Raw genomic sequence first — 20,066 nt, forward strand, 5'->3', positions numbered from 1 at the left:
GCTTACAGTAAAATTATGCTGTGTTTTGCTAACTTGAAAATTAGAAGCTGCACTATCTTTGATTGACATTAAAATGTATGGCAAGGACTTACTCACACAAGGAAACATAGCTAATGTCAATTCGAGCTTGATGGCCAAACATTTTGAAACACATGGTATATAATAAGTAAATCATGCTTATAGAATAATGGTAATGCCATTAGATACTGGCAAACTTCAGTGACCCACTACGGAGTCCAGCTTTCATGGATATCCAGGTATACACAGCATGATTCTCAGGGCAGGGAGCACATGTGGAGAGAAGTTCTGTTTGAAGCACACTGTACACATAATGAGAAATGGCTATTTTAAAAGGCTAAGACTTACAAAATGCCAGACCTTTATACAGTCAAAATCTCTTTCCTCATTATAAATCACTTAACTTCAAAAATCTACTGTAAGCATAACCTTTTAAATTCTGCATAATTATAATTACTTCAACCTCAGACTTTTTTCTCTTTTATTTGAGGCAAGGTCTTACTGTGTCACCCAGGTTAGAATGCAGTGATGCTATCATGGCTCTCTGCAACCTCAAACTTCCAGATTCAAATGATCTTCCAATCTCAGCCTCCCGAGCAGCTGAGACTAATGTGCCACCACAACCAACTAATTTTTAAATTTTTTGTAGAGAGAAGATCTCATTATTTTGTCCAGGTTGGTGTCCAAGCCTTGGGTTCAATTGATCCTCCTGCCTCAGCATCACAAAGTGCTGGGATTACAGGTATAAGCCACTGTGCCCAGCCTCAACCTCAACATTTTAAAGAATGAACTGTATTAGTCCATTCTCACACTGCTAATAAAGACACCCCCAGGCTGAGTAATTTATAAAGAAAAAGAGATTTAATGGACTCACAGTTTCATACGGCTGGGGAAGCCTCACAGAAAGCAAAGGAGGAGCAAAGGCTGGGGAAGCCTCATGGCAGAAAGCAAAGGGGGAGCAAAGGCATGTCTTCCATGGCAGCAGGCAAGAGAGCATGTTCAGGGGAATTGCCCCTTATATAACCATCAGATCTCATGAGACTTATTCACTATTATGAGAACAGCATGGAAAAACTTCCCCTACGATTCATTTGCCTCCCACTGGGTCCCTCCCATAACACGTGGGAATTATGGGAGCTACAATTCAAGATGAGATTTGGATGGAGACACAGATTGTCCCCACATTTCAAAACCAATCATGCCTTCCCAACAGTCCCCCAAAGTCTTAATTCATTTCAGCATTAACTCAAAAGTCCACAGTCTAAAGTCTCAAGACAAGGCTAGTCCCTTCTGCCTATAAGCCTGTAAAATCAAATGCAAGTTAGTTACTTCTTAGATACAATGAGGATATAGTTATTGGGTAAATATTCCTGTTCCAAATGGGAGAAATTGGCCAAAATGAAGGATCTACAGGTCCTGTGCAATTTCACAATCCAGCGGGGCAGCCAAATCTTAAAGCTCTGAAATGATCTCCTTTGACCCTATGTCTCACATCCGGGTCACACTGATGCAAGAGGTGGGCTCCTACGTCCAGGTCACACTGATGTGAGAAGTGGGCTTCCATGGCCTGGGGCAGCTCATTCCCATGGCTATGTAGGGTACAGCTCCCCTGCCAGCTGCATTCACAGCTGGCATTGAGTGTCTGCAGCTATTCCAGGTACAGGCTTCAAGCTGTCAGTGGAGCTACCATTCTTGGGTCTGGAGGACAGTGGCCCTCTTCTCACAGCTCCATTAGGCAGTGCCTCAGTCGGGACTCTCTGTGGGGGTTATGACCCCGATTTCCCTTCCACATTGCCCTAGCAGAGGTTCTCCATTAGGGCCATACCTCTGCAGCAAACTTCTGCTTTAACATCCAGGCATTTCCATACATCCTCTGAAATCTAGGCAGAGGTTCCAGAACCTCAATTCTTGACTTTTGTGTACCCACAAGCTCAACACCATGGTGAAGCCACCAAGACTTGGGTCTTACACCCTCTGAAGCTGCAGCCTGAGCTGTATGTAGGCCCCTTTTAGCCATAGCTGGAGCTGAAGCAGCTGGGATGCAAGGCACCATGTCCAGAGGCTGCACACAGAAGTCCCTGGACCTGGCCCAGGAAACCATTTTTCCCTCCTAGGCCTCCGGGCCTGTGAAGGGAGGGGCTGCCCTGAAGGTCTCTTACATGCCCTGGAGACATTTTCCTCATTGTTTTGGTGATTAACATTTGGCTCCTCATTACTTATGCAAATTTTTGCAGTCCACTTGAATTTCTCCCCAGAAAATGGGGTTTTCTTTTCTACTGCATCATCAGCCTGCAAATTTTCCCAACTTTTATGCTCTGCTTTCTCTTGAATGTTTTACCGCTCAGAAATTTCTTCTGCCATATACTCTAAATTATTTCTCTCAAGTTCAATGTTCCACAGATCTCTACGGCAGGGGCAAAATGCCACCAATGTCTTTTCATGGCAAAGGTGATCTTTACTCCAGTTCCCAACAAGTTTCTCATCTCCCTCTGAGACCACCTGAGGCTGAACTTTGTTGTCCATATCACTATCAGCATTTTGATCAAAGCCACTCAATAAGTCTCTAGGAAGTTCCAAAGTTTCCCCCATCTTCCTGCTTTCTGAGCCCTCCAAGTCTCTAGGCAAGTCCAAACTTTCCCACATTTTCCTGTCTTCTTCTGATACCTCCAAGCTGTCCCTATCTCTCTGCCTGTTGCCCAGTTTCAGTGTCATCTCCACACTTTTGGGTAACTTTACAGCAGCATCTCATTAGTGTATTAGTCTGTCTCATGCTGCTAATAAAGACATACCTGAGATGAGTAATTTATAAAGAAAAAGAGGGTTAATGGACTCACAATTCCACATGGCTGAGGAGGCCTCACTATCGTGGAGGAAGGCAAAGGAAGAGCAAAGGTATGTCTTACATGGTGGCAGGCAACAGAGCACGTGCAGGGGAGGGAACTGCCTTTATAAAACCATCAGATCTCATGAGACTTATTCACTATCACGGGAACAGCATGGGAAAAACCCACCCCCATGATTCAAATGCCTCCCACAGGTCCTTCCCACGACACATGGGGATTATGGGAGCTAGAATTCAAGATGAGATTTGGGTGGGGACATAGCCAATCCATATCATGAACATATTATAATTTGTGTGTGTATTAATTTCTCCTACTGCCTCTCATTTTCTTAATGAGCAAACATTCATTATCCAAGTGATTTAGGCACCTAAATTTTATAATCTTAATGCTTGCTTTTACTCCATCTGTCCAGATCATTCACCAAGTTCACTTGAAAATTATCTTCTCTTTCAGAATCATTTATTCATAAAAAAATCCATTGTCATCCATTAGTTTAGGTACTTACCAGCTCGGGCTTGCAATGCCTCTTAACTAATAAGCTAGTCTTCAGACTTCCCCCCAAACTGCTAGATGTGTGACCATGAAAAAATATTCTGTCTCTCTGGATCTCAGTTTCCTGTTATTGCTGTGTAACAAATTACTGTAAGTTTAATGGCTTAAAGCAATACATATTTATTATCTCATGGTTTCTGTGAGTGAGGGGTCAGGGTATGGTTTAACCTTGGCCTTTTCTCAGTGTTACTTGGCTAAATAAAGATATTAGCTGGGGCTTTAATTTCAATCTGAGTTGGGGTCCTCTTCAAGCTCTCTGATTGTTACTAAATTCTAAATTACTAAATTCATTACCTTGAGACTACATGTCTGATGTCCCTATGTTCTCACTAACTGTCACCTGGGACTGCTTTCAGCACCTAGAGGTCACCCACAGTTCTTTGCCACATGGCACCCATAAGCAATTCACAACATAGCTGTTTGTTTTCTTCTAGGCCAGGAAAAGAATGTATCTCTGACTTTAAGAAATAAGAAGGGCACATTCTTAAAATGTACATTCTTTTTTTTTTTTTTTTTTTTTTTTTTTTGAGACGGAGTCTCGCTGTGTCTCCCAGGCTGGAGTGCAGTGGCGTGATCTCGGCTCACTGCAAGCTCGGCCTCCCGGGTTCCCGCCATTCTCCTGCCTCAGCCTCCTGAGTAGCTGGGACTACAGGCGCCGCCACCACGCCCGGCTAATTTTTTTATTTTTAGTAGAGACGGGGTTTCACTGTGTTAGCCAGGATGGTCTCGATCTCCTGACCTCGTGATCCACCCGCCTCGGCCTCCCAAAGTGCTGGGATTACAGGCGTGAGCCACGGCGCCCGGCCAAAATGTACATTCTTAAAATTCTTAAAGTCAGAGATACATTCTTTTCATACAATGAGACCCATCCTTGATAATCTCCCTTTGATGAACTCAAAAGGGACCCACAGTGATGTCTGCAAAACCCATTTTGTAATATAAGGTAACATATTAGAGACAATCATATCGCATCATATTCACAATTACCTCCTACGCACTAGGGGAAGGGTTGATACAAGGGTGTGGATAATTAAGGGTTATCATAGAATGCTGCCTAATGCATTAATATAAAAGCTACTTAGGTAGAAAAGATCTCAAAGTTTTGTAATAGTAAATCCTCGAACTGCACAGAACTAAACTTATACATGGAATGACAAGTTTAATGTAAATATAAGCTCTCAGGGAGCTGACAGACTTAGGAAGGCAATGCACATCTTTTCTCACACTAAATGGCAGATATTCACTTTCTTGCTATGCAGAAGATTAAAGGCTGCAGTGAAACTACCTGTGGTTTTGGATGCAGCTCTGCCCAGAGGCACCAAAGGAATTTCTGAGTAAAACTCACACAGAGGGGATAAAAAACAGAGTTGGATGAAATTACGATTGTTTCATTTTACTTTTTAAAGCTTATAAAAAAAAAAAAAGCTTCACTATTGCCTATAGAATAAATTTCAAAACCTTAATCTGGAATAAAAGCTCTTTCATGACATAACTGAACCCTGCCTCTTTGTTTATTCTCATGCCTATACCACACATAGTTTCAGAGTTATTTCAATCACATGCTGTTACTCTGCATAGATATATGAAATTCATTTCTTCAAAGTGTCCCACCACCTACTTTTGTCCCAAACACATATGATGAATTCCACTCCTTTGTGAAAGAAAATAGGAATCTCAGGATCCCAAAATCACTGTGCCAAAGGGAAAGTTAAGCTTGGGATCTCAGAAATGAAAAAAAAAAAAAAAAGAAAATGCTTTTCTTTTTTTTTCACGGAATGATAGCTACAATTTCACAAAGCTATGTCATAGCCTCATAATAACAGAAGGCCATGTATCTCCCCAAATGGTCTCTCTCCAAAATTGCTGACAAGGAAATTCCTTCTGGGTCCGATAATCTACCAGAATACATGCTGTCCCTATAAACTAGCCCTAAAACAGAGTTCTGTAAAGTCTAACCATGACAATGCAAATTACCAGCTTTACTTCACAGGTATGAGACAGAGAAAGACCAGAAACAATCTCTCTGCCTGCCCCAGACCAGTGCATAACTGACTCCTTCCTCTGCTTCATCTATTCACATAGTTATCTTATGTAAAATGTAGATTGACTGACTTCTGTCTACCCCAGACCAGTGGATAATTGACTCCTTCCTCCACTTCACCTATTCACATAGTTATCTTATGTAAAATGTAGATTGACTGAGAGACAAGTGCATAATTTACTTTTCCTGTACTCTCTTTCTCATGTAAAATGTAGATGAACTGAGAGATAATCAAACTCTCACAAGAATGTAACCACTTGCCTCCCTGTCTACCCTTCCCCCAAACCCCTTTTCCCCCCTCTTATTCCCCTCCTGCTTGCTCTTTCCCCTTTAAATATTGAAGTCTTTAAACCCCTTTTTGGAAAAGGCATAGACCACAGATGCTTCTGTGATTTGTGTTATTTTCTTGGGCGCGTCCTCAACCTTGGCAAAATAAACCTCTAAACTGACTGAGACTTGCCTCAGTCACTGTTTGGTTTATACATTGTTTAAGACACACTTACTCAATAAGCAGATATTTACTGAGTGCCTGCTTCCATAAATGAACTGTTGAGCCTTAACCTCTCCCACAAAGTAGGGCTGATATCTGCTACTTCTGCAGAAAACTGTAGCCAGTTCATGTATCTGTGTCTGTTACATCTTATGTTTTTATATCTCTTTCTCAATTGTGAAAGCCTGGGAGGAATATTTTTGTTTTATTTGTTTATATTTCTAGGACTAATTGAGGAATTGGTACAACTCATCATGATTTCCTGAAACTAAGAATTACAATGATAATGATAATAACAGCTAAAATGTATTCAATGATTCCTTATACTCTGAAAACACTTCATTCATATTGTTTTATACGGAATTCTTGCAAAAGCACTTTGAAGCAACCATTATTATCCTTATTTAGCAAAGGAGAAAAATAAAGCTCAGAGACAGAGGCAGGACTTCTATATAGTTTACTGATACTCCTCATTTTATATTCTTCATACTAATGTGATTCTGAAACAGGAGGTCAACATCACTCACACATTTAACACAATGGTAAACACACACATTTTCAGGCTTCCCCGTGGGCCTGCTCCACCAGAAAATCTTGGATCAAGGCCTGATAATCTGAGATTCAGCAAACCCTGTACTTGATGATGCCCTGTGCTTAGTGGCTATAGCTTCAGAACCACTGTTCTATAATCAAGTATGGACAAATTCCATAAACTAGACCTTTCAAGTGACTTTTACCCAGAAACTTGGATATAAAATTAATGTTAGGTAGCGATAGAGAAAAGATAAAGATTCGTACAAACGTGTCAATTTTTAGGAAAATATTCTCCATAACATGTTTGATAACCCCAAAGACATCGTAAACAGCTACAGCTCAAGGTTCTTGGTTTCTTCATTTGCATCTTCACCAGTGCACCATAGAATACTGTGAAATTGAGAGGCATTTTAACAATTTTGTATTGAATTTAATTTAATTCAATTTGATTAGCCAGTCTTTTCCGTTTGCCTTATTTTACGCTAGGGAGTGTCTTTTTAAAACGTGTCAAGTGATATTATACTTAAAACAGTTAGATGGTAATAGGAAGTCAAATTTTTATCTCAGAAAAGAGAAAATAGTGCCGGATAAGGTGGATTACTCCTTTAAATGAGGAGGGTTTGCTAAAAGACGGACGAGTGACATTTTGCTTAGCATGTCCAGAAACAGCAACTATAGGGAATATTCACTTTGTGCAGTAGTCTTTACCTAACTGTATTTACATATACACTTACAAATATAAAATATATGCCACTCAGAAAGTTCATCATCTGGTTAGAGAGACAAACGATGTAAACCTGCTAAAGAATTACAAGATTAGATAGACAGATACACAGGTAGACAGATAGATAGATGCAAGTGTAGAGATAAATGCTCTGTAAATGGCAGTGCATTGAAGAGCATAGAAAAAATGGTATCTTCACAAGTTTTCAATACAGCATAGAACCATGTTCTGATTCTGTACCTATTTCTGTCTTCATTGTTGTTCTGATCTTGGTTCAGATGATTTTAAAATATGTTGTTCACAAGATTAAACTTTTCATATTTCTTCATATGAGCAAAAATCTTTCCCCTCCTGCCCAGTGTATGATTAAATCCGTTTGGCATTTAACACAGAGGCCAATTTTGTCAAAAATTCACTTCCTTTATAAATGTCTGAGTATATCATGGGTTTGTCATCCAGCTACAATGTGAAAAACAATCAATCAATACTAGTGAGGTACTTAATATGTGAAAGTGTATGACCTTCTTGAGGATACAAGAGAGGCAAATCCTTGGAACACAAACAAAATACTAACAAAGTGAGAACTAAGTAAACAACAAATGAATTAACTAATTGTGTCAGAATTTAGGAAGAAAAAACATACAGGTAATAAAATAATTCATTGAAGGATTGTACATAAGAAGTGCATTTTAGTGCAAGCCAAGACCTTCACACAAAAGGAAATATGTGATGTGTAAGAGTTCACTGCCTGGAGAATTCTTACAGGCTACAGAAAGAAGATTTTAAACTTATTCGAAAGTTTAGGGCTTTCCATTAGAAATGCTTCAGCAGAAAAGTGCCTGGATCAGATTCTTGTTGTAGTAAGATAACTCTGGAAGCAGTGTGGAACATCCATTAAAGAGAGATCTAACCAAGTCCAGAAATGCCTAGACTAACATATCCTAGAGGCAAAATTAGAATGGATGTTACTGAGCCTTGACAGAATTCAAGAATCAGGTTACATAGTAACCTGAAATTTAATTTAGCATAATAAGACGTCTAACTTGTGTCTTGGGACTGGCATTTCTCAAAATATAATCCAATAATGTATATTTATTAGAAATACTAAGGTAAAGGTAGTGATCAGGGCAAAATTATGGATGAGGACCTTTTCTTGGGAAAAAAATATGCAGAGAAAGAGTAATTAAAATAGGAAACTGATAAAAACAATTGTGTGGATTATAATCACAATTTCTCAGTAATATAGGCAATGTTATCTGCTAAGCCTGCATGCCCATTACGAAGAATTAATTAGTGTGATATAAGGTATCACAATTAAAGGTTAAAATAATCAGAACGTCTGAGCATGGTGGCTCACACCTGCAATCCTAGCACTTTAAGAGGCTGAGGCAGGAGGGTCACTTTAGCCCAGGAGTTCGAGACCAGCCTGGGCAACATAGCATGATTTTGTAGCATGATTTCTACAAAAAATAAAACAAGTTAACCAAGCATGGTCATGCACGCCTGTAGTCCCAACTACTCAGGAGGCTGAGGCGGGAAAATCACTGGAGTCTAGGAGTGCGAGGTACAGTGAGCTATGATCATTCCACTGCATTCCAGCTTGGGTGACAGAGCAAGACCCTATCTCTTAAAAGTAAATAGATAAGTAACATTTTAAAATAAGCAGAATGGTTTGCATAAACCCGTCTCATAGAAGATAATGTTGAAAATAATACATATTACAATGGCATAGGAATTATGTTTTAATAATCATCATAAACATTATTATATTTAAATACTAAGCCATCACCCTTATAAACCTATTCCCCTCCTAAAGAACGTATGTTTCATTTTTGTGTGTGTGTGCGTGTGTGTGTGTGTGTGTGTGTATGTGTGTGTGACAGAGAGAGAGGGAGTTTAAATTTAGGTGTATAAAGAATTTAAAGTATGCACTTTTATTTAGACAAGTACACATTTTTGCCTTTCATGAGAATTAACAGGAATCAAATTTATTGATATTTAACCAGTTTTATTCTCAGAACCCTGTAATTCCCAAAACAAAGTTGAAGAAATAATTTATACAGTTTCTCTGTCTTTAACTTAAATATTATATGTGAGTTCTGAAATAATATCTAGTATGTGCTAATTGCTTATTATTGTGAAATATGAATCTATGCATTTCTTCATATATTAACTGAATTATTCCCTCAACTTTTCCATAAGGTGTATATTATTTTTAAACCTATTTTACAGAAGAGGAAAATGAGGCACACAGGGATTATACTTATATATTAATATACCTTGTAAAATTACCTTCCTTAAGAATGAGTAAATCTGGTTGAAATGATGCGTAATCTGTAAGAGATAACTATGGTTTGAAAAATAATGTAAAATGACTTTTTCCTAACATGTCATACTGGTTTCAGCACATTAATTTTGATTTTCATTTTTCTCTTCTTTACCTTTAATCTCTTTGTCATTTTTGAACCATCTGATATCAGCTGCAGGTTTACTACCAGATGTTTTGCAAGTCAGCTGCATCAAGTCACCCTCCATAACTGGTGATGAGAATCCACTAATCTGAGGCTTTTCAGGAACACCTGAAATTTAAGCAAATGATGAAGTGAGCATCAATCTTCAGGGCTGATTTGTTATTATGTCTATTACTTTCACACATGAAACTGAACTGGATGGTTAATTGACAAGAAGTTCTCAATTAAGTTAACGAACTACTATGTAATAAACTGCTTTGTGTGTGTGTGTATACATACATAGTTGTATATGTCTATATGCATACACACAAATGTATATACATGTGCATACACATAAATGTATATACATATCCATACACATGTATATGTGTACAGATACATACATAGTATCAAGAAAATCAAGAAAGTATGTAAGACGCATATAGCTCAAAGTAGTTTTTTAAATTAAATTGTAATTTTTCTTTTCTTTTTTGAGACAGAGTCTCACGCTGTTGTCCAGGTTGGAGTGGACTGGCTCGATCTCAGCTCACTGCAACCTTCGTGTCCTGAGTTCAAGTGATTCTCCTGCCTCAGCCTTCCAAGTAGCTGGGATTACAGGTGTGTGCTACCATGCCAGAATAATTTTTTTTTTTTTTTTTTTTTTTAGATAGAGTCTTGCTCTGAACCCAGGCTGGAGTACAGTGGTGCAATCTCTGTTCACTGCAACCTCTACCTACCGGGTTCAAGCAATTCTGCCTCAGCCTCCCAAGTAGCTGGGATTACAGGTGGGTGCCACCACACCTGGCTAATTTTTGTACGTTTAGTAGAGATGGGGTTTCACCGTGTTGACCAGGTTGATCTCGAACTCCTCACCTCATGATCCACCCACCTCAGCCTCCCAAAGAGCTGGGATTACAGGCGTCAGCCACCATGCCCAGCCTAATTTTTGTACTTTTTAGTAGAGACGGGATTTCATCATGTTGGCCAGGCTGGTCTCAAACACCTGACCTCAAGTGATCCACCAGCCTCGGCCTCCCAAAGTGCTGGGATTACAGGTCTGAGCCACTGTGCCTGGCCTCAATTGTAAAATTTTGCCTGTGAAAATACCTGTGTGTAAATCTTAAAAACAATCATTCAATATACTTTACAATTTACTAGTGTAGAGATTTTAAAAGGTAGACTGCATTGAAGAAAAAAACCCACAAACAGATTTCTCTATCCCTTACCAAATTACAATTTAACTTTTGCTTCTTTCTTTCCTGATTTCATAGTTCTTAAAGCTTAAAAAGAATATTATCCTCTGTGTATTTTGTGGCCAGGCACGGTGGCTCACGCCTATAATCCCAACACTTTGGGAGACTGAGGTCAAGAGATTGAGACCATCCTGGCCAACATGGTGAAACTCCATCTCTACTAAAAACACCAAAAAAAAAAAAAAAAAAATTAGCCGGGGTGGTGGTGGGCGCCTGTGATCCCAACTACTCAGAAGGCTGAGGCAGGAGAATCGCTTGAACGCAGAAGGTGGAGGTTGCAGTGAGCTGAGATGACGCCAATGCATTGCAGTCAGGCTACAGAGTTGGACTCCGTCTCAAAAAAACAAAAAAAAAGAAAGAAAAGGAATATTGGAAAGCATCAATATGAGAAGTACAAATTAAACAACAGTAACACAGTAACCACAAAGATGCATGAAAAATTAACATAACTCCTCTTAACATCTTTTTATCTTCACCTACATATTACCTGCTTTCTTTTTTTAAAAATCGCTGCCACATCACCGTTTAATAAACTGAATTCATCAGTCATCTATTCTTTGAGTTTCAAATTGGCTCTCTAAAGAACAATACATTAACCTTATGCAGTTGTTATCCTGAAATCCTCCATTTTAGTGGATATATTTTGTCTTTAATGGCAAACTTGTGAAGATTTTTATAAAATAGTCCCAGTGTGACTTGCAAAGAAATATGTTTTATATCCTATGCACATAACCAATTCACTAGCTGGATTAGCTTTAATATTCCCACCCAAAAGAACAGCATGTGTTAGTCCTTTTAAATGCAACATTGTGCCTTTTTCTATCTGAAGAGGAGGGCAAGCTTAGGGGAAAAAAAAAATCAATCTTTAAATTCCTCTAACTTGTTCAGTACACAGGTGTGTTTCAATGAACTGCAGCAATTTCAGCTGATTGGGGCACTGACATCTGTGGAATCACAGAGAGCTCGGAGCTGCAACGTTATTTCCTCAGAATCTCTATGAATGTATTGCTTTTTTTGTGTCACTTTCACCTTTGGGAAAATGGCCCAATATTTAGAGAATACAAACACAAAGAAACTACAAGCTGCAAGCTCAAGCGACATTAGGTACTTCATTTAGGAATCTAGAAAATAGAATTTTAAAAGGAGAGAAGGCACATGGAAATATCAGGGTCATTTAAATGCACTAAATACACAAGCAGGTCATATCTGAGAGCCACAAGTTCGCGAGAAAGGCCCTTATCAGGTGGCTCACATAATCAAATAAAGGAGCACAGTATAGAATACAAGGTGAACTCATTATGCTCAGTGTTGTGTCATTCTGGAAAAGGATTAGAATATATACAACATATAGATTAGGTGATAAAAAAAATTAGCTGGAATCAAGAGAACCGGTGTTATTGCTGGCTAAGAAACAAAATAGCCGTGTGTCTTCTAGCAGTCATATACGTTTTTGAATCTCTCTGTCTTTGTCCCTTTATAAAATGCAGAAAGGAAGTGAATGATTTTAAAATGCCTTTGTTAAAATATAGCAGAGAAAGGATTAAACCATATCTGTTCATATAGTCTTTGAAATACATTTTTGTATTGAATTATGTTGCTGTAGCAATATATATCACTCTGGTTGTGTGATTACATGGTGTTAGTCCCTTGCACTTACCCAGAACGGTGAGATAGGCCTTGGAAGTTTTGACAGGCATCGTAAATAAAGAACAAGTGTACTGTCCTTCATCAGAGAGAGACACGTCACTGACACTAATACTCAATTCATGCCAGGAAGCGCGAACCAGCTCAATCCTATTGTCCCTTAAAGCTGGAAAGAGAAAATATTGAAAACGTAAATAAGAACATCAGAAAAAGTCAGTATTTTTAGACTATATATTTTCAACACAATACAATAAATGTTTTCTTTGGCCATACATTGAAATCTTACTTCTTGGAACAGTTTAAAAGAAAGTTTAAATACATTAAAATATTTTATCAGATATTTAAAAATCAAAGTAGAATTAGGTGCTCCTTAATGTTTTCAGAAATCACTTTATAATTACATGATTACATCTAATACAATACTTTAGATGAGGTAGATACTGATGTTGATAAGCATAGCTTTCCTCTGCAAATCTTTCATAGAATACCAGTGCCAAGAAAAACTATAAACAAAGTGGGTTCACTTCTATGGAGAGATAAATTTGGTAAACTGTGACTGAGGCAGGCCTTCCAAGGCAACAACAAAAATATTAGCATATTAAAAGCTCCCTGCAGTAGAGGCACTTGAACTATTTAAACTTGAGCTGATACTGAGCAGAAAGGCACCTGTAAACTATCCGACTTTTAAATTTGCTCTGATTGGTTGGTGCCTCTGCTGTACTGTAAGTTAATGTAGTCTTTCGTCTGAATCACCTTTTCTATCACAAGACACTCATTTTCACAGAAGATATTTTAGCATCTTGCTGAATTACGCTTCACTTGACTCATTTTGGGGGAGAAAAAAAGCGTTAAAAAGTTTATCATTATGTGCTCCACTAAGTAGAGCTGTAAAATCTGGAATTAAGCAAGCGGCAAAAAAAAAGTATACTCTAAATGGTAGAAAGAGTGAGGAGGACCAGTTAAAGACACCAGCACCCAAGGAAAATCCCAGTAGCTTCCCAAACAACAGTAAAAGATGATCCAGACCCAGCTTCTCCCAACCACAACCTAGAAACAGAAGTTAGTCTAGGTAGACATATTTTTTATTGCTGGTCAAATGAGAATCCATCCACCAATATCAGGAGAGACTGGGTTACCTGCAAGGGGAACGAAGTAGGAGCCTTACTAACAGCAAACAGCTAGGGAAAGTGACCTGTTTTTCCAAGGTGCCTAAGACTTCCCCTTGCCATCTGGAGGTACTGAACAGATAAGAAGCTCTAGTAGTGTGTGTGGAAAGTGAGGCAGGAGGGTATACACAGGGATGGGATGTCTCTACAACAAGTACAGAGCCCTGGAAGTAATCCTCTTTTCATTAGCTAGAGCAGGGGTACGCAACCCCTAGGCCATGGGCCAGTTCCAGTTTGCAGCCTGTTAGGAACCAGGTCACCCAGCAGGGGGTGAGTCATGAGCTAGCCAGCATGACTGCTTGAGCTCTGCCTCCTGTCACATCAGCAAGGGCACTTCTCATAGGAGAGTGAACCCTGTTGTGAACTCTGCATATGAGGCATCTAGGTTGCGTGCTCCTTGTGAGAATCTAACTAATGCCTGATGATTTGAGGTCAAACAACTTCATCCCAAAACCATCCCCCACACACACCGCCCACCATCCATGGAAAAATTGTCTTCCACAAAACCAGTTCCTGGTGGCAAAAAGGTTGGGGACTGCTGAGCTAGAGCATATTTTACCTCCCCTAGACCACTACAGCTTAGCCTGGGGAATCTCCTCTTGTCTCTTAGGTGGTCCAGAAGAGATCAGTGTGGTCCCCAGTAGAATTAGATAAATCAACGTGTCCAAATAGCAGCACAAAGTCCCTACAAATTAAATTCTCATTAGAACCACAGCCCATAATTGAAAGCTAGGACTAGCAACTGCTTCTGAGAATAAATTTAATTAGCATCCAGAGTCTCTTAACATAATAACCAAAATGCTCAGCATATAATAATTTAAAAAACTTACTAGTCATAATAAACACCAGGAAAATCATAACTGAATGAGAAAAAATGATCAACAGATGCTTATACTGAGATGAATCAAATATTGAAATTTTTGACAAAAATTTGAAGAAGCCATTATAAAATTACTTTAATAAGCAATTACTAATTATCTTGGCACAACTGAAAAAAACATAAAATCTTAGCATGCAAAATGTTATTAAAAAAGGATGTTATAGAAATAAAAATATAAAAGCCAATATAAAAACTAATTGGATTTGCTCTATAATACAGTGAAAATAACAGAGGATAGAATCCGTTAATTTAAAGACAGAGAAATATAATTCACCCAATCTGAACAGCTGAGAGAAAATAGAATGATAGAAAGAAAAGATAGGAAAGAACAGAGCCCCAGGGACCTGTGAGACAATACCAAATATCTGTCAGTGGTATCATTAGAGTCCCAGAAGGAAAGAAGAAAGAGAGTGGGACGAAAGGAGTATTCAAAGAAATAATGGTTGAAAACATTCCATATTTGGCAAAAGTCAGGAAGATACAGAATCAATCAAGAAGCTGAGTGAAACCCAAGTAGGAAAAACCCAAAGAACTGTATGTCGAGATACATCAAAAGGAAACTTCTGAAAACAAGCATTACTGCCTGAGCTCCACCTCCTGTCAGATGAATGGGGGCACTTCTCACAGGGGAGTGAACTCTACTGTGAAAACTAGACGAAAACTAGACAAACTTCCTGAAAGGAGCCCAAGAGAATGGCTTATTACCTGTAAGAGAATACAAATTCAAATGACAATACATTTCCCATTTCAATTCATGGAGGCCAGAGGAAGTGGTGCGTTTTTCAACTCCTGAAAGAAAAGAGCTGTCAACTATGATTTCTTAACCAGTAACACTATCCTTTAGGAATCAAGATGAAATACATATGTTCTTAGAAGAAAGAAAAACAGATAATTTGCCTCTAGCAGGACTGTCTTAAAGAAAAATTAAAGTTTTTCAAACATAAAAGAATTAGTAATAAGAGGAAGTATTGAAGCACCAAGAAGAAGGAACAAAAATAATAGCAAAATATGAGAAAAGAGAATAGATTACCCTTTTTCTGAGTTTTTTTCAAATACGTGATTAAAACAAAAAGCGTAACTTCGATAGTGTCCACCATTATTAGAGAAGGAATACTCAAGACAAGAAAAAAAGTGGATAGGGAAAAGATACCTAGTGGAAAGTAAAGTTTCCATACTTGAAGTGGTAAAATGTTGCTACCACTTCAGTTGTACCACAACTGTACCACACAGTCTAAATGTTGTAGACTGCGTAAATAACATCTGTTAATTGCAATACCCAGAGCAGCCACTAAGAAAGGCGTACAAAGAATACACTCAAAAACTCTATAAATAAAGATGGAATCCATTTATATGATGTTTTGAGATAACAAAATTATACAGGTAGAGAACAGAGTTTGGTTGCCAAGGGCTAGGGATGGCAGGGGGTGATGGAGAGTAGCGGGACATGGGTGTGGCTCTGAGAGGAAGAAGGGATCCTTGTGGTTCTGGAACTGTTTTGTCTCTTGATTGAAGTGATGGATACATGAATCTACGCATGTAATAACATTGTCTAGAAGTAAACATATATACACACACACTTACACATAGGAACACAAAAACAAATACATGTAAAACTGATGAAAACCAAATAAGACTATTGAACTGTATCAGTGTCCGTTTCCTCACTGTGATGTTGTTTCATAGCTTTACAGCTGTTTCTTGGGTGAAGGGTACACAAGAGTTCTCTGTATTATTTCTTACAACTGCATATAAATCTACAAAAAATTTGATTAAAAAATTTTAATTCACATTTGACGGAGTAGGGGGAACAGTTAGGATATCAAAGCTTAAAATTCAATGTACACATTTGCTACACAAGAGGGTGATCCCAAATGCCATATATTTTTAAATTACCTGCACCTTCCCTATATGCTTTGTGAGAGGAGCAGATAATTATAAAATACATAACCTTTGGGAAAATTCTAAATCTTCGTGATTCTAAATACCTTTAAAAAATCATCCTTCCACACACTCAAATAATAAATACCTAAATGATTGTATCCCCTTTGCTGTCATTCTTTGTGAACTGTAATTGTTTAGGAAGATATATACTTGCAAATATTTTTAAAATTGATTTATACTGAACGTGAAAAATAAAGCAGGTCTGTGCTTGTGACTGTATTTAGATACAGCACACTTAAAAAAATTTCTATTTCATACTCTATCTCCTACATGCCATGATATAGATGTCTTGTTTAGCTGCCAGAGGAAAATAGTGGGGCACAAATTTGTTATTGTCACAGTAGGAACTCATGCTATATCAACCCCTTTTTAAAACAATGATTTATTCACCTAAATATTTATCTTATATGAGTATATGTATTTATATATAATTTTATAATTTTTATTTCTATGTGTACATATATATTAAATATATATGTATATTATATATACTCATGTATTTTGTTCACACATTTTTTAAGAGGTCACCAAAAGGAAAAATCTCAAATTCCTGCCATGATACTGTATGGATAGAACATGTTACCCACCTCCTGTGTTCAATTTCATTTTCCCTAGCACAGGTTCCATTGACACAGACAGCGCTTACAATTCTCAGTGAATCCTGACAAATGGAATTTAACTCTATTTTAGCCAGACTGTATTTTGGAACCTGTATAACATCGCTAAAGTAAAACTGAATTGCTCAAAACATACGAATATCAGACTTTCATATTTAAACCATTTTCACTGAATAAGGCTAAAGGTAGTGATTTGAAATCAAAAGACTTGGCTCCAGACATTTGTGTGAGGTCAGTTTCTGGTGATAATAACTTCTGATTCCTTCCATCTTTGGATTATGATGAGAATTGAATGATATCATGTATAATGTAAAGTGACTTAAAATACATCTTCAGTGACATTTTAAAATTATTTGGGGTTTGGAATCCTGAGGGTAAACTAGATATTTTAGTGTCTGAAATGTTTCAATCAGTTCAACTTACCAAATCACATAATACTTTCAGTTATTTATATGATTATTACCAGCCATGACTAATTAAAAACTAGGCTCTGAAAAGTGGAACATATGAAGTTTTATGTAAGTTTCATTAGAGGTTAATCATATTAACTTGAGCAAGTTACTTAAATATATCTCAGTTGTCTATGAGGTAAAACTCATAGACATCACAGTGCTACATCACAATGAAAGTATAAAGAACGTGGTTTAGAATTTTAGATCTGAAATATATGAATATATATTTTAAAATGGACAACACATTCTTAAGGACCAAGAAACTGCCAAAATTACTACATGGATTATTTATTGTGTACATTTTCTTAATAGTTTATTGGCTAAACACTAGAGCTGCCTAACACGATTTTCCATGAACTGAATATTTTAAGTAAATCCTACATCCACACTGTTAATCTTTTCAAATTCACAAACACTTATGATGTCATCTACAGTTCACTTTAAAACAGCATTTCAAGTACAAAAGAATATGGAAAAAACCTGTAATAGTCCAAAGAGGAATATACTATAACTCAACGGGTTCCCTGTGAGCAGGAACCTTGTTTCACTATTTCAGCACCCTGAGCTATAGCTATATACACAGTAGGCATTCATTCAGAGAGTAGCTATTGAATTGAAACTGAGAGCTAAACTCTGTGTATATGTGATAAGAACAGAGTGAAAAAGAGCTGAACTAGGAAGTCCTCTTCAATATCTCTCCACAGGATCCCCCATGGGACAGAAGCCAAAAAAAAAAAAAAAAAAGAAAAAAAAAACAGAAGAAAAAAAATGTTCCATTTAGACACTGTTAAGTATAAAAGAGCTAGAAATATCATGCTACAAAATTTTTTTTTAAGTAAGTGACAGTTCACTGGAAAATGATCTGAACTACTGGATGAGTGAACTTTGAAAATATTTTCATTTTACCTTATGGTTTCCCAAAACACAAAAGGCCATAGTTAATCAGTGACCATTCATATCATTTAACTTTTCTGTGTAGCAGTTCCCAAATATATAGTGAACCTAAATAAAGAATTGTAATATTGTCAGCAGAAATAAATTCAATCTTCTAAAAAATGTTTCCCTTTGAGGACACAGAATATAAATCATTACCTGAATGTCCTTTTCAATAATAAATTTAAAACACAAACATTTTATTTAAAAATATTTTAAAACATTAAACTAGGATCGAATAAAGAATAAAAGAAATGAGCATGTGTAATAAAAGAAAAAAAGATCATTATTCACATATCAGAGAGATTAAAAATAAGCTAATGGGTTAAGTAGGCCACTTTGAGGTCATGCCCTAACAGCCATTTAGTTGCCTGCTACCCACCGGTGAGGTAATTTAACAGTTCAAAACTCTAAATTCTGAAAGATTTCATCTTGGCTGCATATAACACTCTACTATATGACCAATGAGTAAAATGATATTAAATAGTACTTAATTCTGGATAAAATGATTTTTCCAATACACCATTGGTTTCAAATGGTTCATCAATCATACAAATGTGTATTTTGGATTCATGCTGAATAAAATAAAAATGCCAAAGACAATTAATTGGAGGATTTTAGACACATTTTATGCCCATTCCTAACAAAAGGTACCAGCATATTTAGTAAGTTGTATATTAATTAGTTTCAGATCAAATTAACTTAGTAAGAATAGTACTGTTTAATTTATGTAGCATTATTTATTCAAGAAGCTGCTAGCAATTTGTGAATACTTGCATTAATAGTTTTCTTTCCTTAAGTGTTATATTTATAAAGTTGATCACATAATCCTTGCTGGAAACTTTAAAAAGTATCTTTAAATTGATTTCTAGTGAGTAATAATTCATGTCACATTTTAGAATGCTTAAATCATGATTGAAAAATTATATTTCATTGTGAGTCACTTTTAAGAGGACATTAAAATGCAACATTTCTTACATTTTTTTCTAGTTCACCCATTGGACATGAAACTTCCCCAAATTGGGGTTATGATATACCTTTTCGGACTTTTTTCAAGGCCTCACACATGTCATGGTACATATTGATACCCATTAGTAATTTATTAGATTAAATTGAATATATGGATTATTAATCTTCAGCATACAATATTCTACAATTGTATTAATAACATTTTAGAAAATTCCATGTATTAAGTGAATATTTTATACTGTGTGATTTTTTATCATTATAATTCATTATATTTTATAGACAAGTACTAAAGGAAAACCTACATCAGGATGATAGAAATCATTTCAAGTATACCTTGGCTACATAAATTCTCAATGTTAATACAATTAATGCCTTAAAAGTATAACATTTTACACCATAAGCTTTAGCCAAGGCAAACACTGTACACATTTAAAAGGTTTTAAATGTATTTAATCTCCAACCAGTAAGTTTCATTTCCTAACCTAAATTCCATGTCACTGATGTGGTAGGATTTCAGCAACCACAGGGTGTCAGCCTTCAATTCCCTTAGCCTCAGTGC

General features: G+C 37.0%; 1 protein-coding gene across 4 annotated transcripts in view; it reads right to left on the reverse strand.

The window, feature by feature from the left end:
* CADM2 (cell adhesion molecule 2) overlaps positions 1–20,066 on the reverse strand; it is a 1,080,890-nt gene that overhangs the window by 153,412 nt on the left and 907,412 nt on the right. For all 4 annotated transcript variants that reach the window (XM_077994318.1, XM_028844723.2, XM_077994317.1 and 1 more), the window contains 2 exons: positions 12,563–12,715; positions 9,644–9,781 (listed from right to left, as the gene is read on the reverse strand). In XM_077994318.1, the coding sequence (XP_077850444.1) occupies positions 9,644–9,781; positions 12,563–12,715 (291 nt within the window). The remainder of the gene's footprint in view (positions 1–9,643; positions 9,782–12,562; positions 12,716–20,066) is intronic.

Source organism: Macaca mulatta, chromosome 2 (assembly GCF_049350105.2).
Source record: "Macaca mulatta isolate MMU2019108-1 chromosome 2, T2T-MMU8v2.0, whole genome shotgun sequence".
In the NCBI taxonomy this organism is placed as follows: domain Eukaryota; kingdom Metazoa; phylum Chordata; class Mammalia; order Primates; family Cercopithecidae; genus Macaca; species Macaca mulatta.